The sequence below is a fragment of the Vombatus ursinus genome, unplaced genomic scaffold (assembly GCF_900497805.2).
Source record: "Vombatus ursinus unplaced genomic scaffold, bare-nosed wombat genome assembly UNPS02014802.1, whole genome shotgun sequence".
Classification (NCBI taxonomy): domain Eukaryota; kingdom Metazoa; phylum Chordata; class Mammalia; order Diprotodontia; family Vombatidae; genus Vombatus; species Vombatus ursinus.
This window is the reverse complement of record NW_020954580.1, coordinates 9,736,726-9,763,031: the sequence shown is the minus strand read 5'-3', so window position 1 is coordinate 9,763,031 and position 26,306 is coordinate 9,736,726. Positions and strand designations below refer to the sequence as shown.

Sequence of the window (26,306 nt, the reverse complement as noted above, 5' to 3'; positions counted from 1 at the left end):
AGCCTGTTTCCTCCTTTGTAAAAGTAATCCCTGAGGAGTTTCACTGGATGGTCTCTTATTAAAAAACAAAACAAAACAAAACAAAACCCTAAAGCAAAAATCATCATCATCATCACAAGGCAAATAATCTAACTTCAGCCAATTAAAATATTGTCCTGAAGGCCAGCATGAGTTATCAAACAAATAGCTTATTTTGACCACAAAAAGCTCTAAATCTATTGTCCTTTGATGCTAAAAAATGCGTGGTAATGGTTACACATTTCACAAACACACATGCAAATCATATTATATGATGACACCAGAACTATTACCAGAAAGTCAAGGCACAACTCAGAAAACTGGGAGTCACAAGGAAGGTACTTATTTCCTGGTCAACTTGGCTATGTCCAAGAGTTTCCCCATAGTGTGAAACTGAGGTAGCTTTACACTACCTGAAGTATGTTTCCATCATGGGTTAAATCAAATTATGTGCCATTTTATATCTTTTGGAGATATAAGGTCATCAGAAAGATGAAAGGAAGATAGGAGGAAATTCAAGGGATACCACATGATAGGGAAAGAGGGAGACAGAAAGAAGAGAGGGGGTGGGGGGAGAAGAGAGAGAGGGAAAGAACGGATGGGGGGAACAGAGAGAGAGAGAGAGAGAGAAATGAATAAAGTACCTGATACAATTAAGCTCTGTGAAAAGAAGAAAGTATGAACTGCAGAAATATGAAACAGTTATCCTTTTTCCTTTCTCTACCAGGTAGAAAAAGAAAGTTTTTGAAAATAAAGATCCCAGGAAAGTGATTTCCTCACAAGTTTTGAGAATGATAAGAACTCGTGCTGCCCGTCTATATGTTCTTGGTTTGTTTTTTTTTTTTTAACAAGATCAAAATGATTCTATTTTTCAGAAGCAAAAAACATGATTGTAAAATCAATACTAAAATTAGGACTTAGGTTCACATAAGCCAAAGGAGAACTCAAGGGGAAAAACCAAATGGATGGAGTTTGCTATCACAAGGGATGGCAAAGTACAGGCTACAGGGTTAGAGTTTTCTAGGGGGAACTCATTAGCAGGTCATGAGTAAATAGAAACTTCTGTGTTTTTGAACATTGAGATTTCTTCCAAAGGCAACTTTAGTGACTTTCCAATGGCATACAACAAGGGAGTGGACTTCAGAAAGTCATTCATGCTTCTGAATGTGTCTTTAACCTTAGTACCTCTGTTTTCTTGTTTTATTTATTTTTTAAATTTCTATCACTTCCTGCTAAAGAGACAAGGGAAAAAATCTGAACCATATATTTAATCTCACACAGTTAGAATATGGCACTGTGGGCCAACATGGATTTTCACAAAAACAGTATTCTGATCACAAAATTTGATTCTAATCGCAGCTTCATGACACACAACACCATTTTTGATCTTTAAAGAGTAATATTTCATTTTTGCTTGTTCTAAGAAGTTGCATTGGAAATAGAAAAGAATCATTTCTCTTAACTAGGTCACTAGAATATCGGGACTTTGACTTGTGAGATACTCTATATCAGTGTGATGGGGAGACCATGTACAAAGATGCATCAGTTTTTTAGAAGCAATCAATAAATGTTTATTAAATGCTACTATAAGTCAGTCAGTTGCTGTGTTAGGTGTGAGGATAAAAATACTAAAATGAAAGTAATTTTCTTCAAGAAGCTAATATTCTATTGGGGGAGATAATATGTACCTGTATATGTAAGTGTGTAAGTGTAAGGAGGGTGCCTTGGAGTGGGAAATATGCTCTTGCTCTTGGCTAGAAGAGGATTGGCCACAAAGTCTGGAGGATCTGCCCATTTCTGACTCTGTGGCCAATCATGTCTTATGCAAATTCCATCTCTGACAATCAGGGATTACTGTATTACCTCAACAAGGCACATTTTGTTCAGGCAAGAGCCAAGGCATGTGTTCAACTCTATGAATCAACCCTTTACATAAATGTGTACAAAATGTATACAAAATAAAGGGAAGGTACTTTGGGGAGGGCACCAGAAGATGAGAGGGTCAGGAAAGTCTTCATGTGGCACCTGAGCTGGGCTTTGATGGAAACTAGGAATTCTGAGAGGTAGAAATGAGAAGGGAGTCACTGGCAAAAGCAGGAAGATATAAAATAATGTGTCCTGTGTGAGGAGGCTGAAGAAGCCTTTGAGACATAGGCTGGAAACTTCCAAAAAGGTTCCTGGGAACAAGAAGGGGAGAAGAAACAAAAGGAAAGGACAAACTATTCCTCTCTCTGGGCCTCAGCTTCCAGCTCTGGACCCCTACATAATCCACTGAGAAAGGAATAGAAATATTCCTTCAGTGCTCACAGAATTGCTTCGGGACACTGTAAAATCTTCTCTTTGAAGATAAACCGGGCATACTTCTCTGCCTATAGGGCAGGGTTACATGAGTCTGTGACAAATGCTGAACATTACTTCAATTTTTCAAACATTGGAAGTGGGCACAAAGCCTTTCATAGCATACCTCGGTTCTGTTTTCAGGGATGGGCATTGCCAACAGTGTATCAATACTTGTATTGGACATTCCCGTTGTTCTCTGGAGTTCTGCTTTTAGCTGGTCAATATTTTTAAACATATCTATCAATTGGCCTTTAAGAAAAAAAAAGGACATTGAATTTGGGTTATAATACCATTCCTTTATCCATTTTTAGCCCCATTGAATCTATAGAATCTTCCACAGTTTTTTTTTTAAAAGTAAAGTATATATTTATATAGATGCCCTGTGCCATGAACAAAATGTTTCTCAATTCTGTCAAATGGTTTGTCACGCTAAAACTATACTTGGCCATTTTAAATGAATTCCTATAAAAATCTCATTTTCTCAAGGCATTCTAGTATTGGGGAGGTGTGTGTGGAGGGGTAGGACACAGACTAGATTTTGTTAGAAGACCTGAATTTGAATCCTAATGCCATGAAACCTCATTGACTCTCAACTTTTTCATCTATAAAAGAGAGATAATGATATTTGCACTACCTACATCACAGGATTGAGACAAGAATCAACTGTGATTATACATATGCACATAAATAAATGAATATAGTATTTTATCAATGTCAGCTTCTATTATTATCTCAAGGAAATAGATTGCTTTGTGATTTGAATTTCCACGCAGTGCCAAAAATTAAGTCATTAGTGATCTAGAGAATGTATGGTTGGTTCCTCACAGACAATAGAAATGCCTCGACAAAGCCGGAAATCGCCAAATATTTCTTGGTTTATAAAATCACAGGAAATCAAATTACTTTATGTGCCAAGTTTATATTATTACCATCTATTGGGTAGGGATTTGGGTCTTATCTCTAAAATCCCTTCTAAATCCTTGATTCCTATGATTTCACATTATCTTTCCACACTGAGGAATACATAGTCTTTGGAACACACACCCAAAATGTGTCAAAGGCTACCACATTCAAAATATGAATAGAAATATAAAAAACTCAAAATGGTTCTAAGGTAGTGACTACAATTATTACTTTTGTTTGGGTATAATTGCCTTCCCATTGCAAGCATAATAAAATAATAACAATTGTATTCTCCTTTCTCAGCAGATCACAATCTCCATTCTGCAAATACCTTTTCATTATTTTTATTATGCTTCTCTTATGTAAATGTGCTCTCTTTTATTTTTGGACTTTGGGCCCACCAAGTCTTATAGCTGGCTACATGTTGACAAAAATTCTGAATGCCTTTCTTTTCAATGTGGAGATATTATGCTAAGGAGGCATAAATTCTATTACAAGAAATAAATGTTCAGGAACCAGGAGATTGATGGAAGGGTTTGAGCTAAGAGGTCTTCAGGCAGGACTGCTTTTTTCCTCCTCAGATTTTTACATATGTGATTTTTTATTCCTGTAAAAGCAACTGGCTTTTATTGTGTTTCCCTTAATACAGCCAATTAACCCCCCCATCCCCAAAGTAGAAGAAGTAGCACATTTTTAAAAATATCACTTGCTCTTAGCTTAAAATCTTTGTGCGCTCTTTTCTGTCACCCTCCTCCTCGCCCCCTCCCCTCCCCTGCAGCTCACTGGGTGACTTTGGGCAAGTAAGGTAATATTTCACAGCCTCAGGTTTTTCACATGTAAGAGAAGATAGCCAGGAAAGTTGTTTAAGTTACTTCAAAAACTGAATGGACTCATCCCTCCTTAAGCTGCAGTCTAAGAAGCACATGCATGCTAATAAGTCAGCTTTTCAAATATGGATGGGAAAACACCTGGTTTTTCGGAAGCAGTCGCACTATTATTGACATGCTGCAAGGATTCTATGACTGGTATTAACTCTGTGATATTTTCCAAGTAATTCATTTGCAACACCTGTTCTAGGAACCTGAAACAAAATAGAGAATAAGAAATTCAACTGAGCATTTCAATAATTTTAGAAAGATTCTGCCAGGGTGAAAAAAAGACAATGGAAAAACTTACCGATCCATATTTAAATTAATTTTGTTTGGATCCCCAGTAAGCAAATCCTTTAGCTTTTGAGATATGATATTGTCATGGTTCAGTAAGCCTTCTGCAATTTCTGTGCCAAGCTCAGCTGCTTCAAGGAATTGCACGTGGAAGCGACTCCCTTCACACAGTTTTCCAAAGCTAATATTAGGAAACTGGCAAGTTTCTTCTATCGAATTGAAGGTCTCAGATTCACAAAGAAGTTTGGTCACGTTTCGGAGTTGTAACAGCTTTTCAAAACAACAACAAAAGTTACAGCAAGATATAAGGATTCAGTACTGTAGTTGCTTCTCTCTATGTGCTGCACCTATATGTGCAGTCTGCCAATGGAAGGTCTGGAGATGGCAGATTGTTTCCCTGCTCTGAGTTCAAATCCTATCTGTTGAGTTTACTACCTTTGTGATCTTGGGCAAGTCTTTAACCATCTTGGACCATCTTGGACTTTCATTTCCTCATCTATAAAATAGGAAGTTTGAAATAGGTGGCCTGGGTGGCCCCATCTGGCTCTAAAGCTCTCATTCTATCCTGTTAGATACTTAAAACATTAACATCAAATGTATTTTCCTATTTTCTTTGAAGAGGTGAGGAAATACAAATATACTGCACTGCATATACCACCAGATTGCTGATGTGCTAAACTGATCTTTTTTCCCCTTATTTGTTGCAAGTGATGGCTTGGTAGGTGGGGAGAAGGGAGGGATATATTTAGGACGAAAAGTGATATTAAAACAAAGGAAAATAAGTTAAAAATTAAAATGACCATCACTGGCCAGTGTTTTTCAATATATTAGCATCCCATAAGATGCCTATGGTTCCTTTCAAAGCTTAGGTCAAGTGCCACCTCTTATGGGAAGCCTTTAATTATCTCCCCAGTGGCAACCCTGATCCGTACAATAGACTAAAATGACTTTGGATTTACTGTATCTATATTTGATATTCATTCCCCATGTACATGTTGTCTCCGTCTGTAGAATATAAGCCTTTTAAGGATAGGGAATGTTTCATTTTTGTCTCTATATCTCTAGGGCCTCATACAGTGTTTGACACATAGCGCCAGCCTTATCACACATCACATTTCTTACTGTGATGTACTCTGGTTCAATAAATGTTTACTCAACTGAATTAAGTAGAATTGAATTTGGTTATTTAAGCTTAAAGTGTATATAATTCAGGCCTATATCTTAATTTTATAACATTCTCAGCTGATCTTTATGATGAATTAAGAATAATTTCCAATCGGAAGCCATATTTTGTTTACTTGTGACAGTAAGGACCTCCATTTTAATTCCCTACTCCAGTGCTTCGTCAAGGTGTGGAGGTGATTCTGGGTTCTTAAATGCTACACTAGGAGGACTTCAGCAGCTCTTCCATGTGTTCCTTCCATGTGTCCCTTCCTAGCCACCACCCTAGCAAGCATTACCTGAACTCTATTAAGATAGCCTACTCATAGGCCTTCCTTTCTAAAGCCTCTTCTCTCACCAATCCATTCCCCCCCAGCTTCCTAAGCAATATCACTAAGGCACAGGCTGACCATGTTGTTCCCCCCCCCCTACAGAATATAAGCCCCCTGAGGAAAGGGAGTATTTCATTTCTGTCTTTATATTTCAGCTTCTTGCCCAATGCCTGGCACATAGGAGTAGGGGCTTCATAAATACTTAATGATTGATTCCCCTGTTGGGAAGCTCATCGCCAGAAGTTGGCTACAAGGGCAATTATCTTATTTTGTAGTAGAATTTATGAATTTATCTAGTAAGGTGTGGAGTGGGTTCAAATCAGCATCATGTTGGAATATCCACACTGATGAAATCACAAACAGCAAAAAAATCGTTTTAAGCTACAGGGAAACTCACAGGACAATTTCCTTCCTGACTATGTCTCCATCTGCGGCAACCTTGTCAATAATGTAGAAGGCTCTCTAGGGAGTGTGGTGTTAATAAACAGACCAGAGCAGCCAAAACAGAGTCCTGAAAATCAAATCCACTGGGTCATAGGTGTCAGAAGAAAGAATTGAGCTAAGGTCTTTCTGTGACTCCAAGGAGAGCCCTCTTTTCATTGGGCAAAACTGTCTTTATGACCTTTGATATAATATAGAACTATGGTATATAATTATATGTCATTATGGCAAGAACACATACTTTTCTTGTTATATGACTACAGATGCAGCTTGAGAAATCCCTGTAGCATATTAACTGTAAGAGCTCATATTATTCAAAATACCAAAGGATTTAAAGGGAATAAAATAATTACATGGCTGTAATGTTCCCTGGTCATAACAGCCATTTATGACCACAAGGAAACTTGCTGAAATTGTCTCATAGGAATTAAAAACACCACCAAATCACAGAATCTCGGAATTAGAAGGGACCTCAAAACTCAGGTACTTTAGCTCATACCTAAATACAAATTCCCTCTACAACAAAGGATTCAAACACTGTGGCATGTTGTAACACTCCCTAGTGAGGCAGGAACCAGATTAAAATGTAATTAGGAAATATTTAACAAAATAAACAAAAATGAAATAAAACGTACATAATGTTAATATGTGGTTTTCTAAGTCAATGTGTAGGTTATGGATCATTATGTAGGGTGAGTTCAAGGTCAGTTTTCTATAGCATCCATGATAATATACAGTGAGGAGAAAACCCCCACTTCCTGAAGTAGGCAATTCCATTTTTTGGAGATCTCTATTCATTATGAGGGATGGTGCAGTGGATAGAGTGCTGGGTCTGGAGTCAGGAAGACTTATCTTTGTGAGTTCAAATCTGACCTTAGACACTTACTAGCTGTGTGACCCTGGGCAAATCACTTAACCCTGTTTTCCTCAGTTTCCTCATCTGTAAAATGAGATAGAGAAGGAAATGGCAAACCACTCCAGCATCTTTGCCTAGAAAACCCCAAATGGGGTCATGAAGAGTTGGACATGGTTGAAACAACTGAACAAAAATTCTTTAGGCTAGTTTGTCAGACATCAAGTCAAAATTGGTCTTCTGCAACTTCTACTCATTGCTCCTGTTCTACCTTCTAGGGCCGAGCAGAATAAGTCTAATCCGTCTAACTGCAACAGCCCTTCAAATAATTGAAGACAGCTACCCCTCCCCTAAGTTACCTTCTTCCCCAGGCTAAACAGCTCCATTTTCTAGAACTAATCCTCATATGGTGTGGTTATATGTCATTATAGAAAGATTGGCATTTTATTACAGGAGGAATGATTTTACTGGGAACAAATGGCAAAAAATGGTCAATGCCATCTTGCTGGAACTTAAGCCCAATTTCTTTGACTTCAAGTCCAGTGCTTTTTCCATGCCATGCAAATCTCCATCCCTACAATGTCTGATGGCCTGTCTTATGGTGGTTATTGAAAGAAAGAGGAGAGACATCCTGGTATCTTAATATTTTGAAATTCAGATTTGGTCTTTGTAGGATAGAACAAATGTTTTCAACCAAATATGGAGAGGAACAACATGTATACGTATTTGAAAAGGATAAGAAACGTTAATGATCAGAGTACATTCAGGGAAAACCAGAATGAGTGAGTTCTCATATAACCCACTGAGTTTGATAGATCTCTTTTCCAGGCTGGACTAAAAAGATGGCCACCTTGCTCTAGGCTTAGCACTTTCAAATAGGAATTAAATCCACTGTCAGTAATATAGGGCCCATCAAAGAGAATAACCATTATATGGAGGCATTTGAATTCTACCATATTTGTTGTTTAGATTGTACTTCCTTCCCCACCCCCATGGCTTTTTCTCTCTGCCTATTCCCTAGATCCCATATCTGATTCACACAAAAACAAAGCGCAGCCAGTCATCCCTGGCTTTTTTCTGCCCTGTCTCTACATAAGGGATGAGAGGACTGAGTGTGGAATTTGTAGTCCGTCCCTATAGGTCTTATGTCTTTTCCTTCATCCTAATGTGGGTCTATAAAAAGCTACCAATGCCACTTATGCCACTAATGCCACCTAAGACCTTGCCTCCTCAATTGTCCAGTCAACTTTTGTAGTCAGTTAGTTGTATTTCTTTCATATGGCAATGTTGTCTAATTCTTCTTCTTCTTTGTCTTCTTCATCTTCTTCGTCTTCTTCTCTCTTCTCCTCTCTCTTCTCCCCCCTCTCTTTATTCTTATATGTGTGTATATGTATGTGTATGTGTATATATATATATGTACATATACATATATATGTATATACATGAACTCTCTTCTGAAGAGATCATAGAGTAAAGAATTTAAGAGTGGGGAGGGATTTAGAAATCACTTAGTCCAAACTCCTCACTTTGCAAATGAGGAAACTGAGGAAACAAGAAATGACTTGTCTAAGGTTACACAGTTATGCCACAGAACTGACAAAGTGAGTCACAGTGACACAGCCAGGATTTAAAGACAAGTTTTTGTTTTTGTTTTATTCCAAAGCCAGTGCCTTTTTCCACATCTCTTTTTTGAGATTTTATCTATATTTGGACTTATACAGTAAACTGGCTACTCTATGGTGAGGTCAATAAATAAATTAAATGGGAAAGAGCCAGACTGGCCATTAAGAGCCAACCAACATGACTTCAGAGGCAGTGGGGCATTGTAGAAAGAGTGTTCTGCTTGGAATTAGGAAAATTTGGTCTGAATCCCACATTTGGCATTTACAAGCTGTGTGGCCATAAGTAAGCTGCTTAGCCTCAGTATTCTCATCTGCAAAATGAAGCTAATAATAATACCTGTGTCATCTATCTCGTAAGGATGCTATGAGGTTCAAGTGAGATAATGTGTATAAAGCACTTTGTAGCTATTAAAGCATTATATAAATGTCCATTATTATTATCTGTGATGGTAGATTAAAAAATTAATTTTACCGACTCTCTTACTAAGGAATGTCGCTTTTAAAATTCACTACCTTGAATTATAAGATCTGGTGGACTTCATGACATCATAGCTTATTAAGTGCATGTATAACCTACATTGGGCAGCTAGGTGGTGCAGTGGATAGAGTACTTGGCTTGGAATCAGGAATACTCATCTTCATGAGTTCAAAGGTGGCCTCAGACACTAGCTGTGTAATGCTAGGCAGGTCAATAAACCCTGTTTTCCTCAGTTTCCTTTTCTATGAAATGAATGGGAGAAGGAGATGGCAAACAACTGCAGTATTTTTGCTAAGAAAACCCCAAATGAAGTCATGATGGATTGGACACAACTGAAACTACTAAACCCTATAAATCCAGAGAAGCCAGTTTAGAAATCACCAATATTTTGAATATTGTGGTGATGCCTCTTATTTCTTTCATTTTTTTTGTATTCTATACTTCCTCAATATGAAAGTGCTAAAGAGGAAATGATGGGATCCATCAATATGTTTCACTTATGAGGTCTAATCATATCAGCTTTGAAACTCAGTTATTCAGACCCCAAGTATCAGGGACCTTTCAAATAACCAGACTCATTTGTGCACATTTGGTTAAATTCAATTGAATGCGCCACCTTAATGAGATGACTGTATCATTAGGCGCAACTTGATTAATAGGTGCAATTTAGAAGAGGCTGGAATAGATCATTTCATATTGTTGATTATCCTAGGTAATAAACACATGTTGATGCACACAACACACACATGTACACAAAAACAAAAACACCTCAAATCCTTCAGAACAAAAACAAGTTGTTCAGAGAATCCATGTTTTTCTCCTCTCCCCAGCATTCCTGAATCAAAAGAATAGCAAAAAATCCCATTTGCAATGCTACCGATTTGAAACCTGAACTAAATAGATGTTTCTTCAAAGAAGAAAAATAACACATCTGGGGCTTTTTTTTTCTTTTCTTTTCTTTTTTTGGCTGTTTTGTTTTTGGAGTCTTACTTTTGATCTTATGATTTCTGAAACTGGAGGCAAGTAGTCTTCATAAGAGCCATTTCGATGAAAAGATTTTTTGAACCGAATGGTGGATTGTAGAAGTTTTAGATTTTCTATAAAAAAAAAAGAAATGTCATCTTAGAGAGAGCTTAGGTTGAGGCCACATGTGGCCCCCCAGGTCCTCAGGTGAACCCAAATGGATTCACCTCGAGGGTCATATGAGTTTTGGAAGCCACAGGTTCCCCACCCCGGCTTAGGATCATTTTGGAAACTTTTCTTTTGAAACACTTAAGTGTGGTTTGTCATAAAGGCATTTTGCAAAAACAAAAGCCTTACACCAAGGAGATTAGTTAGAAAAAAATGGCTTCTTAATACTGGGAAAATATGCACTTGGTTTATTTTAACAGTATTTTTGGATATACAATAAAGAGACAAATCTATTTCAAACAAGAAGCTACCATGGGAGACTTTTTGTCACTTATAACATGCTTTTATCTGTGACATCTTTTGGTACACTATTAAGTTAAAATACTTTTGGAAAAACAGGTACATAATCACTTAGAAATCAAATGTCCCTCCAACCTTGATTAATTCATTCCTGGTAAACAGAAGCCAGACTTTTTGTTTCCTAGTGAATCCTGACAATTTTTTTTCAGTAGACAGAGAGAAAGTATATCTCTTAGGGAAGAGTGCAAAAAAAAATCCTTTAAAGAAAAAAAAAAGAAAGAGGAAAGGAACATTTGATTAAATGCAACCTTCATGGTTGTCCATGCAAGCAGAAAATTGAAAATGAAAAAGAGAGGGTAGGAAGCAAAATGGTGTGCCGTCACTACCGCCACTCCTTCAGCCAAGGTAACTTGTATCTCAGTTTGCAGACTTGAGTCTGAATCATCTATATATATTGTTTTTGTTTTTCATTTTTTTAAGAAGCTAAAGAAGGTCAGAGGCTGATCTAGCAAAAGACTATGTTTACAACATTTAGCACCTCTAGACACCAGACATGTGTTGTTATTATTAATCGCTATATTAATACGAGGAAAATAAAAATCCCCTGTATTTCACACTTCTTTTTATATAAGAGAGCTCCAAATTCATGAATATGGGTGAGCAAGTCTTTCTTTTTTGGTTAAAGATTTGATGGACTTTCTGCTATAAAAAGGTTTCCAAAATTATGAATAATGTTTCTACCATTAAGAAGAGTATTACCTGTTGACTTGTTGGCTAAATTGTCAGTTACATTTCTCACACACACCAGGTAGGGTACATAAGGACTCTCAGCAGAAATGTTTAAGAGGACATCTTCAAAGTTTTCCAGAATGAGGAGCCTGAGGAATTAAAAAAAAAAATCACCGAATTACAATAAACACAAAACAAAGGCTTATATAACTGAGAAATTTAAAACTGTTACCAAACTCATCTTCTTAGGGTCTGTGTGTTGTGTTGACTGATTTTTCCAACGAAAACACTGAAAGAACACAAATTTTGAGCTGGAAGGGACCTCAGAAGTCATTTTGTCCAACTCCTTTTTGCAGAGAGCTCAAGTAATTTGCCCATTAGATTAGGTTTACTTTTCCCAGAAAGCCTTACATGATTGATCCCAACGAAAGAATTATTCACTTACTTTGGATTCACTCAGCACTTACATTTTTATATATACCATATTAATTCATAACTGTATCCTTAATCAAAATATAAAATGTACATTGCCCTGTAAATCTTCTTATGGATATTTCTATACACACAAACAAGTCTGAAAAAATATATAATTAAATTCAATGACTAATTTTTTTTAAAGACAAATTATAGTCAGCATAGGTCAACAAACCCAGGGAAATCAACTTTTTACAACTTGCCTTCAAAGGTACTAATAATACTAGTAAAATAAAATATTTCTTTTCAAAAATTAGTTGGCATATATAGATAATCACAGTGTGAGTCTTTGATTTATTTTTATTGGGATGTATGTGCACATATGTGTGAATGTGTATGTTGTCTATCCCTCAATAAATTGTAAGCTCTATGAAGGGAGGAACTCATCTTTTCTTTTCCCCTGGCCTCACCTTTTTAGTGCACAGCACATGTATCAACACACAGGGGCATATAATAAATTTTATTTACTTTGTGACAGCAGCTTTGCAGCAAAACACAAGAGATGTATACTTCGATTTTGTGTTAAATTGTGTTACAATAGAATAGAAGTGCCATATTGGGATTATAGAAAGCTCCATATACTCAGTAGTCATTCTTCTCAAGGTTGCCCTCCTTACTACTGACTTTCTCTACCGTACCAAAGAAATCTCTTTACTCTAGAAGATCACTCCATCTCTGGACTTCTCACAGTGAAAGTAACTCTCTGACCCTGCATGCAGCCTCTCACTCTGATTGGCTGGTTCTTCCCAGAACCTCCATTTTAAGGAGGATGCCCAGGCCAGCAATGTTTTCATTCCTCTCCAGACTGGGCTCCTGAATCTCTGGACTTTGTCTACCATGCCATCATTCCTAATACCTTCATCTCTCTCTTTCCCCCCATCCCCTCTTTTAATTATTTTTAATGTATTGCACCCTTCAATTAGAATGTAAGCTTCTTGAGGGCAGGGAGTGTCTTCTACTTGTATCTGTGTTCCCTGTACAGAGCCTGAAACAGAGTAAGTACTTAATAAATGCTTGAGTTGTTGCCTTGCCTTTAAAGTTTCCATGTCATTGCATATATCATTTGAATCTCACAACCATCCTATGAAGTAGAAGCTATTATTACCCTGATTTTATAAATGAGAAAGCTGAAGCTCTGAGAGGTTAGTGACTTATTCAAGCGCCGTTTTTTTTTTGAGAGACAATCGGGTTAAGTGACTTGCCCAGGGTCACACAGCTAGTAAGTGTCAACTATCTGAGGCCGGATTTGAACTCAGGTCCTCCTGACTCCAAGACCAGAGCTCTATCCACTGCACCACCTAGCTGCCCCAATGACTTATTCATTGTCACACAGCTAGTGTCTGAAGTCAGATTTTAATTCCAAGTTCAATACACTAGCCACTATTCCACCTAGCTACCTATCAGACCAGAGAGGTTTTTCCATTCAAAATTTTAGAGAACTCATGGCTAATAACTATTTCTAGACAGTAAGGATTAGGGACTCTGATAGAAATCAACAACACAGATATTTGAGAAGTTCTAATTTGAAGCGGAAAAAAAATCTCCGGATAAGACTCAGGCTTTAATGATTCTGAGACCCACAGATTATTGGGTATGCATGTATTTCTGAAAAAGCTCATCTGTAGAAATATACAAAACTTGTTTCTTCATTTATCATGAAATGCCCCATAGACCTTTTACAATTCTGCTGTCATGGGAGACAGAACTAACACCTGGCTTATAGGATAACCATGTAATATCAGGGTTTTTCTGTTTCTAGTTGTTGCATGGAATGTGATTTGACCAGCAGTATTGATTGCTGAATCCATGCCACAATGATCTGCGTTATTACAGGATTCTGATGTGATTAACATGTACTTAGAGCATATTGCCGTAGGGCAGAGTTTATCAAGGTGTGGGTTCAGGGGGGAATCCTGGGGCATCCAAGAAAGTTGATGATAAATGATCTATGTTTTAGCTGTAGGAAATGTTCAGAATCACTTAGAAAGGCTGGACTAAGGAGGCAGGCAGCAGGGTGCAAAATGCAAAGAGCATTTGATTGAGGTCCGGAAACCTGGATTTAAGTCCTGTTTGGTAACAAACTTATGTGACCTTGGGCAAGTCATTTGGGTCTCAGTTTTATAAAACAAAAGTATTGAACTAGATCAAGGGTGCGGAACCGGTGGCCTCGAGGCTGCAGGTTCCCCACCCCTGAACTAGACGGTCTCTAAAGGGGATCCCTTCCAGTTATATTCTATTCTATACCCTAAACATCTGAATACTCCGGAGGGCGGAGTTCTTGGATTTCATAAACCTTATCCCTTAATTCTTTTTGAGCTAGAGGGGTAACTGCAAATCTCAAAGACAGACTAAAAACAAGCGTGCAGAGTTGCGGGCCATCTGTTTTAAGAAGTGACCAGAGGCAGCTCGTTCCCAGGTTCTGGGGTTCATAGAGTCATCAAATTAGAGCTGGAAGGGACCTTGGAGATCCTCTAAACCAACTCCCTCATTTTACACATGATGAAATCCCCAGAGGTTAAGTGATTTACCCAAGGTCATATAGGCACTAACAGTGTTGGGATTTGAACTCAGATCCTCCAACTCTAGACCCAGCATTCTTTCTCTTGTAACACTTTGTCTACTAAAGATTGCATTCCTTCTCTACTTTCCTTATTGTTGTTGTTCAATTGTTTTCAGTCATGTCTGACTCTTTGTAACCCCTTTTGGAGTTTTCTTGGCAAAGACACTGGAGTGGTTTGCCATTTCCTTCTCCAGTTCATTTTACCCAGGATCACACAGCTAGTAACTGTCTGAGGCCAAATTTGAACTCATGAAGATGAGTCTCCCTGACTCCTGGCTCGGTGCTCTGTCACTACACCACTTTCCTTACCTTCTTTCTTTCCCTTCCCCTATCATGTAGTTCTTCCCTCTTCATCTCAGTCACAAGGGTTGTGGACTAAGGTCATTTCCCACTGTGGGAGAGTTAGATAAATCTTTAAGAGAGGCAAGGACTTTCAGGTGAAAGTAATTTTCAGGTAAGACAACGCAGGACAGGTGGGACAGGTGTTGAGGGGATCCTTAAGAAGATTGCAAGATCAGGATCATGGGGTTGGGAGAAACCTTAGAGGTCAACGAATCTTACTTTACAAGTTAGGAAACTGAGGCACAGAGAGATTAAGTGACTTGCTCAAGAGAACACAGATCATAAATAACTGGTCATCATTTAAACTCAGGTACTTTAATTTAAAGTTTAGCTAAAGAAAGAGTGGTCCAGTGACTAGAGGAGTAGGTCCATAGTCAGCAAGACCTGAGTTCAAATTCAATTGCAGAAGCTCATGAGCTGTGTGATATTGGGTAAGTCATTTAACCTCTGTCTACCTATTCCTTCAACTGTAGAATGTATATAATAATAGCACCTACCTCCCAGAGTTGTTGTGAGGATCAAAAAAGATCACGGTTGTGAAGTGCTTAGCACAGTGCCTGCCGCATAGTATGCATTTAACAAATGGTTGTTTTCTTTCTTTCTTGACTGCACTAGCTCCAGTGAGAATCACTATCTCAAAGTTTGTGAAATATACTAAAAGCCACATGGTAGAGTATATGGAGGCTGTGTGGGCTCTAAAGGAACACAAGTCAATAGGCATGTATGATTGTGTTTCTTCATCACAGTTACCATACAAAGGGAGAAAAAATGAGGATCTAACACCAGAGAGGCTGCTGTTGCCTAGCTCTGTCTCCTCTACTCACAGTATTTTTCTCACTAGATTCTTCCTATCCACCAAGCAGAGACCAATTCAATCCAAGGTATTGCCACCTCCTTCCCACTATTTTGCTCTTTTAAATGTTCTAGGCAAAAGTACCAGTGCATTCTCTCGCCATTTAATTCAGGTGTTGCATGGACCCATGCAATGTACCTGACACCTTCAGCTATTTCACACCTTAGGGAAGATGATGAATATTATACATACATAACAAGTCCTCAGAAGAGCTATAACAGGAGATCTTGGGATCTCAGATTAGTCAATTCATTAATCCTTATAATTAAGGTTGGATTTTCTTACTGTTCACAAGACACATTTATTCTGGTCCATCTTCTGCATACTAGAGTCTGACAATGCAATTTTAGGAAAGAAAATTTTATTTTATTGGCACTATCCAAAACAAAACTAAATCTGAGACTATACTCCCAAAAGAATAGGTCCTAGACTTATTATGATTTAGGAAGATATTAATCCTATCCTTGGGTTGCCAGTATTCTCCTAGTGAATACTCAGTTATCTCATTTGCTCCCATGGGTTTAGTTATCACCTCCATTCAGATGATTCCCCAATTTATAAGGCCAATCAGCCCTAACTTCTCTCCCGAACACTCATCTCACAACTCTATATAATGGGTATCTCCACTTGTATGTCCTGTAGGCATATCAAATTTAACTCAACCTGAACAGAATTCATTGTCTTCTCTCACCAAAGCCTCACCTCTTCTATAATTCCCTATTTCTGTTGAGGGGATAATTATTGTCCCAGTCACTCAAACTCAAATTCATAACCTAAGTGTTATCCTTCACTCTTAGACATAAATACTATGCAAATCAAATTGTCAGAAGACACAAAACTAAGAAGGATGGCTAATAAGTATTTACTAGGTGCCTACTATGTGCCAGGCACAATGCTAAGTAAGCACTGGGGGTAACAAAGAAAAGTAAAATTCAGTCTTCTCCTCTTAAGGAGCCCATGGTCTAATGGAGGAGATAACATGCAAACAATTATGTAAAATAATATATGCCTGGGATAAATCAAAGATGTTCAAGAGAGGGAAAGCACTAGGATTAAGGGCAATCAGGAAAGGCTTCTCATAGAAAATGGGCTTTTAGCTGGGCCTTGAAGGAAGCCAGGGCTACAAGAAGGAAGAGATGAAGAGTGAGTGTTCTGGGCATGGGGAACAATCAGTGAAAATACTCAGGGTCTGGAGTGTGAGGAAGGAGGCCAGTGTCACTGGGCTGCAGAATACCTGGAGTAAGGTATAAGAAAACTGGAAAGGTAGGAGGGGGGTCAGGTTGTAAAAGGCTTTGTCAGGATTCAGAAAGATTTTAGGCTAGAATATTGGACTTGATCTCATGAGGTCAAATTCAACTGGAATAAATGCAAAGCCTTACAACTTGAGTTCAACTAGACAGGTACAAGAAGGAAGAAAAACAGCTAGATGGCAGTTCCTCTGAAAAATATCAGAGGGCTTTAGTAGTTTGGAAACTCAATTTGAGTCATGCATGATACAGCAACAAAGAAAGTCAGTGGAGTCTTGGATTCCATTAAAAGACGCAGAGCACCACACTAGGCACTTGACAATCCCACTTCACTGCATGAGTCAGCCTGCCTTGAAAGCACTGTGTTCAGTGATGGCGCCACACTTGAGTGTGAAGGTTGATCAGCTGGACAGAGTCCAGAGGATGGCAGCCAGGATAATGAGGGTCTTGAGATAATGCCGTATGAGGATTTCTTGAAAAAAAAAACAGGGAATTTTAGATTGAAGAAGAGAATATTTATGGGGGACATGATGACTGTCTTTAAGTATCTCAAGGACTGCCATGTAGAAGAATTCTGCTTGGACCCAGGGGACAGACCTGGGAGCAATTGGAAGAAGATGCAGAAGAGGCATATTTAGGGTTGATGTGAAGAAAACTTCTTCACCATTAGAGCTGTCCAAAGGTGGAATGAGCTGCCTCTAGAGTTAGTGAGTGATTCAACCTCCCCTTCTCTTTGCCTAGACACATACATACTCTGCATACATTAAGTAAATACTGAGTGACCACTACATGGGGATACTGTATTGGGGATTCTTGTTCATGTATGTGTTAGGCCACTAACACCCCCCGATATTTTAGGAGGACTGCCATCTAGCCATTTTTCCTCCCTTCTTGTACCTGTGTAGTTGAATCCAAGTTGTAAGGCTTTGCATTTATCCCAGTTGAATTTGACCTACCTCATAAGATCAAGTCTAATATTCTAGCCTAATGTTTTTTTTGAATCCTGACTGAAAGCCTTTCACAACCTGACCCCACCACGCTACCTTTCCAGTCTTCTGATACCTGACTCCAGGTATTCTTCAGCCCAGTGACACTGGCCTCCCTTCTGTTCCTCACAATCTTTTTCTGTGTCATGGACCTCTTTGGCGGTCTATCTGGTGAAGACTAGGAATCCTTTCTCAAAATAAAGTTTTTAAATGCATAAAATAAAATGCATAGGATTACAAAGTAAACTGATTATACTGAAATATAGTTATCAAAATATTTTTAAAAAGAGCAAGTTCACACACCCCAGGTTAAGAACCCAATGAGCTCCCTTTCAGTTCTGAGATGCTGTAATTCTTTTCTCGTGCTGGGCCTTCCATATGCAATTAGTTACGTCATGTTGATTCTACCTTCACCACATCGCTTGGATCTGTCCCTTTCTCCCCACTTACACAGCCATCACCCTAGGTCAGCCCTTCCGCACTTCAATGATCTCTTTGATCATTGTAATAGACTCCTAAATAGTCTCTATCTTTAGTCTTTTCCCTTAACTACTAAAATAATCTTCCTAAGGCACAAGTCTGATCATGTCAATGCTCTATCAAAGGCCTTTAGGGATGACCCACTGTCTCTAGGGGAAATCACACCTTTAACCTGGCATTCAGGAACTTCCACAGTCTTATTTTAATCTACTTTTCAAGCTTTAGTTCATGTTACTTGCATTCATGCATTCTATGTTTCAGTCAAACTATACTACTGGTAATTTCCATCTCCTTCTCCTGTGCATTCAAATAAGGGATCCCCTACGATTAAAAAATATTCCCTCATCTCTTTGGCCTGATGGAATCTTTACCTTTCTCCAAAGGCTTAGCTTTTATGCCAACTCCTTCATGAAGACTTCCCTGATTGCTAGTGGTCTTTCTGACTTCAAATTACTTTGTGTTCATGTATATATGTATGTATGTATGTATGTATATGTATATGTGTGTGTATATATGTGTGTATGTGTGTGTGTGTGTGTGTGTGTGTGTGTGTGTGTGTATATATATATATATTAATGAATCTACATGTTATATCTCCCAAAAGAATAAAAGCTCCTTGAGGGCAGCAATTTTTTCCATGATTCTCTTTCTATCACCAATACCTAGTAGAGTGCTTTGTGTATAAAAGATATGTAATGGTGTTGAACAGAAAAAGTCATACCTATGTTCAACATTACCTTTATGAATTATTCTGCTTGCTCAGGCAAAGTGTTTATTCAGTTATGAGGAAGAAATGTGTGTAGACTTACTGGGCAGCCAGACTGCTTGGAGATAGCTTCTCTTCACCATCCTCTTTCCAATGAGATGTTGCATTGCTTGGTCCATCTGAAATAACGACACTGATATTGACTGCACTTAAAATTTTTTTAATGTTTATTAGCTTTTTCTGTTGTTGTTACACTGGCAGTAGAAGCTGTCTGAATCTATTTTGAATTAATGAAACAAGAATAAAATCTTGAGGGGTTTTTTCCTAAGGAAATCATGAGACACCTTTGATTTCATAACTGTTAGAAACATTTATAGAAAAATACACATATGCATACTAAACGAACTTGCCTTGAAGATCAAAGCCTCATATTTCTAACAAATTCTAGTCTGACTCAAATTCTAAAGTCAAAGGATCTATTCTCCCTTAGGCCTGGAAACATAAGTGGCTATTGTATAATAAAAGTAAGATCAACTACTGAACAAAGTAGTAGGGTAACTTCCAGCATTTGGGGTTCTGCCCTGAAGATGTTCTTCCTTCAGCTGAACCAAGTTCTGCTTAGGGCCTATGGACATCATTGATTATTGCTTCAAGCATCTCTGACCTATCCTGTACACAATCCCTGATGTGTTCTGAATGCAGCTGAAAATGCAGATTGGGCAATGTTAGCAGATCTGTCTTGGCTGGCCTCAAATATCATCATGATGCATTGGGAAAGAGGTTGGGCTGATGCAAATCATATTGGATGTTGAAAGATTTAATCCAACACCTTGCATTAGCCCTAGAAGTTAAATGTATTGCTAATTCAACTTCCTGTGGAAAGTCGTATTGTAAAAAGCATAAATACACAATAGCATTATGTCAATATTAAAAATGAAAATGGTCTCCACAGTCACACCACGCATTGCTTTGATGCTTTTATCTATCCCACTTTGTGAAATGGTATCACTGTGCTTCTCCTTATTGCAATCACCCTCTCTTGAGAGGCTCTTCATTCTTTATAAAGAAACTAATACATCTCAGTGATTGCAGCTTTTAAGTTCAACCTAATCTCTTTCAATAGGATGTCTTATTACTGGCTCTAATAGCTCTTTTGTTTTCTTCAGTTAATATATTCTGAAATTGCCTATGAGCTCTTATTGCCACAATATAGTGTTATTGTACATTCTGCCAATCAATATAGCTAGCTTAACTTCTTGTATTAAATAAAAATAGCTCCACAATTTCAAAAGGCTCTGTGTCTAATTTTCAGCCTAGCCATGTATCCATAGTGTTTGCCTCTGGTTTTACTATTTAGTACCAACTTTGGTCTTCTCTGGTCTCCTACTTAAGAGTTTAAACCTTACTGGTCAGGAGGCAAGACTTGCCCAGGCTCTTTTCAGGGTACAGGGGATGATTGCTCTCTTGCAATAACTAATTCAAAAGAGAAAGGAGTATCAATTAAAATGAAAGGTTGGGAATGAGGAGGCTTGGGATAGAAAATTGTCTGTCACAAATGGTAGCAGTGTTTGAATGTGTGGGGTAGACCAGTGATCTCTTACAATACTACTAATAATAATCGTAGCTGACATTTATACAGCACTTTAAGATTTGCAAAGTTCTTTGCTTGTATATTAGCTTTTATCGCTCTTTCTAAGGTTCCCTCTGGATCTACCACTAGGTTCCCATGTGATGCTGAGAAATTTACTTTGCTTGCATCTATAAAAGAGTAATGGAATTTCTCTTCCTTGTTCAATTGATAAAATGAATAACTAGGAAAAATGATTTTTTTAACATATGAATGTTAGCCCTGACCCTGATGCCAAGAAGGGAATAAATTGACTTTCTGAAGGCAAATTTGGTCTCTCATCCCTAAGGGACTATAAAATATCTTTGAAGAAATGATGTACTAAATAGATCTTAATGAAGTGTTAAATTCAATAGACCTTTATCAAGTTAGAATTTACTTCTTTTTCACTGGTGGGATCAGGCATGTTTAGAAAGAGTATACATAAAAATCTAGCACAGTAATAACATCCACTGAGCAGGAGACAGTATGGTTGTGGTTTTTTTGTTTTGTTTTGTTTTATTTGTTTTTCCATCTAATTGAAAATGTCACATTTTGTTAGAAAGCAGACCTCAATGAGTTACCAAAGTAAACTTTGTTCTTAAAAGAACCCAGTGTTCCAAACTGCAAATACCAAAAATCCCATTACCAATATGAAAATTTGAAAACTCAAAAAACTCAAACAATACCAAAATTACTATGAATTGCCCATTTAGATATCTTAACTAAAATTATCTCTTTGATAGTTTTTGTTCCTTTCTGGGTATATCCAATGATTTCCCTGAAATTTATGAAAGCCCACTGTTACAATAAGGAATGTGGCCTGGTTGTTGGTTGGATAAGATTATTTCTTGAAAAATTCAGTTATAATATACATATATGTGTGTGTATATATACATACATGTATGTATATACATACATACATACATGTGTGTATATGTACATATATGCATGTGTATATATACATAATTATATATGTATATATCTGTACATATATATAGATATCTTTTTCTGTCTTAGTTAATCATAACTACTACTTATTTCTTTGGCTTCAGAAGCATTTGAAGAGCTTTCGAGACTTTTGTCCTTTGTGAAATTTCATAACTTTATCACCTTGCTCTATAATTACAAGGTGTGAGTCTGAAGATAAAAGAGAAAAAATGGTTGGGAGAGACTTGAAGAAGGTGCCTGAAACTTTAAAATGCAAATGGAAAGAATACAAAGGAAAATAATTGATAATAGGTTACTGAACTGACATTGAACACTTGGTCTAGGCTCTTAGCTTGGGCTCTTTTGCTGATGTTTTTCAAGATCATTAAAAGATACATAACACCAAAGCAGATAAACTATAACACAAATCCTGCCCACTAGTAATTAATACTATATTCAAACAGAAAGAAAAATTCTGCAAAATGAATAAAACTCTTCACTTTAGACTTTCTGCTGGCTATTTTCCTAATTCCCTTGCCTCCTGCTTTTCATTTGAACAAGATAATAGCTGTATTCAGAGTTGATAAAGAAAAGTAAGCCTGTTAGAATCATGGAAGAAGCACCAATATTACTTTCATTGTTGTCTGAAGATTAAAAAAAAAACTACTACATAATATTTCAAAGTGAGAAATTATACTTTTGGAAAAAGTCACATGACAAAGAGTGAAATTCCTTCATTTGTTCACACAGTGGAAATAAATGAGAACAAGAATGTTTGTGAAGCAGGAATTCTTTTAATCAAATTCCAAACTCTGTCTCTGTCCCTCTGTCTCTCTCTGTCCCTCTGTCTCTCTCTGTCTTTCTGTCTCTCTCTGTCTTTCTGTCTCTCTCTGTCTCTCTGTCTCTCTGTCTCTCTCTGTCTCTCTCTCTGTCATAATATATAACACTGTCCTCCTATTAAAAATCCACCAATAGAAGGCATGGGTTTTGATTTGTTTTCCTACTAGAGATGGTGGATCAGCACTGATTCTCCCATCTTTGGCTTGGCCCCCTTTAAAGCAAAAAGATACATGTTCAGAATGGTAGACAGGGGTTATTATGTCATTGCTAAAGACCAAACTCTACCTATTGATCAAAGTGTGTGGGGGAGGGAGAGGAGGAAGTGGGCAATAAGAAAGATGAGTAGAGTTCAGTTGATTTTAGGCTTCCCCCCCACAAAAAAAGGCTTGTGGCTGGTTAAGTTAAATGAGAGCTATTCTCCTAGTAACTACTTTCAAGACATTTGAGTGTCTTTGCTGAGATGGAATCCTTGATAGTGACATTTTATATCAAAAAGTACAGATTCATGTACCAATGATGGTCATTTCCATGTTAAACAAAAACCTAAGCAAGCGCAATCTATTTTCCTGACCCATTCTTTGTCTCCCACATTCTGAATGTTATTTGGGGATAGTCTTTAGCCATACCATAGACAACATATAAACCCAACGTTATGTGCTTTTGTTCTTACTTAGTTCAGTCTGACACTATTCCTGGGCCATACAACAGTGCATTGACCATAGTGAGATTGAAGTGAAATACCTTGGTCTGAAGAGTCCAGAGTATAGAGCAGATGTTTAACAGACTTTTGGATGGTCTTGAATCCTTCGTTATTCGTGACACGCGGAGAAACCTCCTGCACTACCGACAGAGCGCTAACGAGTTGAAAAACAATTAAACCAGATTGTGTTTCAAGGTTTACAGACAGAAACAAAAGGTTACTCAAGTGGAAAAATGGTTGGAGAGTAGGAAATTATTCCTATAACATAACAGACAAGAGGCTGCCTTTGTAATTTAATGACTTGTTTGCCTATTCATGCACAAAATCCCAGCATGGTGTTCTCAAGCCCAAGTGGAGCATGACATTCACAGAAAACCCACAGCCTCAAAGTAGCATTTGTTTTTTAAAAAGGCCAAAAAATGAAGTAAGTAAAGTTCACATTAGTTTGACATTCTGCTGCTAAGATTACAAATGAGAGGATAGGTAAAGCTACTTTTTTTTCTTAAAAGAAACAAGGAAAGATTGGAAATCACATTCAAGGTTTAATAACAGAATCATAGAATCACAGATTTAGAGCTGAAAGGGGACCTCAGACATCATCAAGTCCATCAGTCTTTTGTTCTAAGGTAGGGTCCATGAAAAGAATACTGAGTATTGAAGTATTTAATGACATTTTTAAATGCTATCTTTTTTTCAAAATTATTCATATTTTAGCCAAAGACCTTCTAACTCGTTCATGGTCAGTGAGAATGTAGACAAAGAACATTAGGGTAAGAAGGGACTTTTCCCCCCCAGACCTATAATTTCATTGGTGTAAAGAATTCTCAGATAAGGAAATCCCCTCTACCAAGAATTCTTCTATCTTGATTGGAGCTAAAAATTAAGGGCCTAATTAATTTACAGCACTTACATAAACCTATTTCTGTTTCTGCTAGGATTAAAGACTATTGACCAGAAAGAAGATCAATTAACACATTCAGACATTGTGCTTAAAGTTTACATTTTCTCTTCCAAAGCAGAGGGTTGCTTAAGAAAGTTCTTTTCTCCTGATGATAGTAATTTGTAAATGAAGATATGTTTGCACATCTACAGGTATGTTTGCATTTTACAAGTAGTGAGTTTTAAGATACTTTTCAAAGAGACAGACATTCAACATTTTCATTTACTGAGAGTGGTAATCAAAACCAAAGGCTTTTATTAAGTGATCACCTTTAGGCTGACAAGCTGAGATTTAAGTTCATACACTTGATGTATGAACTTACTAATTGTTCTCTATTGCAGAAACTAACCTATAATTGGTATAGCTTGTGAGATTTGCATATATGTAAATATATGTGAATATTTGCATATGTGGGTATAATGTAGTGCATAGATATACATATACTGAATATATATACATATATTTATTATATAATGTTTCTGTCTCTGCCACTATGTAGCTGTTTGACCTTGGGCAAATTCTTCAACTTCTTTGAACCTCAATTTATCTGTTAAATGGGGGAAAAGAATGCCTTGCCCTCTCTACTTACAAGGTTGTTATAAGGATCAGAAATAAGATACCAATTCCTTGGAGGAAATTGCTCTGAAATAGTTTTATAAATGGTAGAATTCTGTACAAGTATACATCATTATCAATAGTAATGGTGGTGGTAGATATTATTCAGTTAACAAACATGTTCATCCCAGTTTTCTAGAAAGAATTGAAGAGCTATTTAGCATCTGAAGGAAGCATTGTAGAAACAAGTGGCTCAGATCATGTATAACTCATTTATTTTGGGCAACACCAGGTTTCAGTTGCCTTTGAAAAAGGACTTCAAAAGACTTAAAGGAAATACCTACTTGGTAAAACATATGTATTTAAGTATTTGTTCTAATAAATGGGGGGGGGATCATCCATTATAACAGTAAAACAATAGGAAATGAAGAAACTTGCACAAAGACATGTATGATATTCTGAAATCTTAGAAACAGTCTAGAGTAAAGCATGAATGAGAATGATCTCTGTCCAAGGTTCTGATCTTTGAATACTTTGGTGGTCACTGGTATTAGAGAATATGATTATGTAAATTGGGAAAGTATAATTCTTGGCCAAAGTAGCAAAATGCCTATTCTCTGATCCCCATTGTACAACTTAATTACTAGGCAACTAGGTAGTGTAGTGGATAGAGAGTGCTGGACCTAGAGTTAGGAAGCCTGAGTCAAGATCTGGCCTCAGGCATTAGCAGCTGGGGCAAGTCACTTAATTGTCATTTCCTCAACTATAAAATAGTGATAACAATAGCACCTGACTTCCTTGGTTGTCATAAGAATCAAATGAGATAGTATTTGTAAAAGTATTTGCTACACACTTAACACTTACTAGCTGTGTGACGTTGGGCAAGTCACTTAATCCCATTGCCGGGCCAAAAAAAAAAAAGTACTTAGTACAATGCCTGGCCAATAGGAGGCACTATGGAAATGTTTATTCCCCTGTTTAAAGCACAAAAAAAATTCCAAGGGCCTTGAGTTTATCATATCATTAAGCAGTTCACCACTGGTTGACAATCCAGGAACAGGTTCACTCTACATGATTTATAATTCAATAGTAAATCTTCAAGTTAGCCTTCTTTCCCACACCAAGTCCTCTCAGTGTTTACTGTTTGGGGTATAAAGTATAATTCCTTTCCCATATTCCAAAGCATGTAGGCAAACCATATATACAATAATAGAGTCTGGACTTAACTTTTGATATGTTTTCAAATGAATGGATCTCATATTCAGTGAGAATGTAGTCATGGGATGTCTACATGGACATTGTCTACATGGAAAGTGCTAGAAGGGACTTCCTCTTCCCCAATAGTCCTCCCCTCCATTGCATTTGGTTTAGGGAACTCCTAGGTAAGGAAATCCCTCTAACGATAAAGATCAGCACCTGCTCTACAACTTACTGTCTTAGAGCAAGGATTGTCAAACTAGGCCAAGGCTAAAAATGATTTTTACATATTTAAATAAAGCTTAAAATATAAATAAAGTAATTTTCCAACCTCTGTTTTAGAGGACTGCCTAAGAGGAAGTGAGAGGTTAAATGTCTTATTTAGACAAGTTAGTCCTACTTGGCCAATAAATATCAGA

At 37.4% G+C, this 26,306-nt stretch overlaps 1 protein-coding gene across 2 annotated transcripts in view; it reads right to left on the bottom strand.

Moving 5' to 3' along the window:
• The window catches only part of ABCA12 (ATP binding cassette subfamily A member 12), a 231,137-nt gene that overhangs the window by 98,162 nt on the left and 106,669 nt on the right, over positions 1 to 26,306 (bottom strand). For both annotated transcript variants that reach the window (XM_027873671.1, XM_027873672.1), the window contains exons 8-14: positions 23,237 to 23,349; positions 19,223 to 19,298; positions 11,502 to 11,620; positions 10,302 to 10,408; positions 4,438 to 4,694; positions 4,230 to 4,342; positions 2,483 to 2,607 (exon numbers count right to left, since the gene is read on the bottom strand). In XM_027873671.1, coding sequence (XP_027729472.1) covers positions 2,483 to 2,607; positions 4,230 to 4,342; positions 4,438 to 4,694; positions 10,302 to 10,408; positions 11,502 to 11,620; positions 19,223 to 19,298; positions 23,237 to 23,349 — 910 coding nt within the window. The remainder of the gene's footprint in view (positions 1 to 2,482; positions 2,608 to 4,229; positions 4,343 to 4,437; positions 4,695 to 10,301; positions 10,409 to 11,501; positions 11,621 to 19,222; positions 19,299 to 23,236; positions 23,350 to 26,306) is intronic.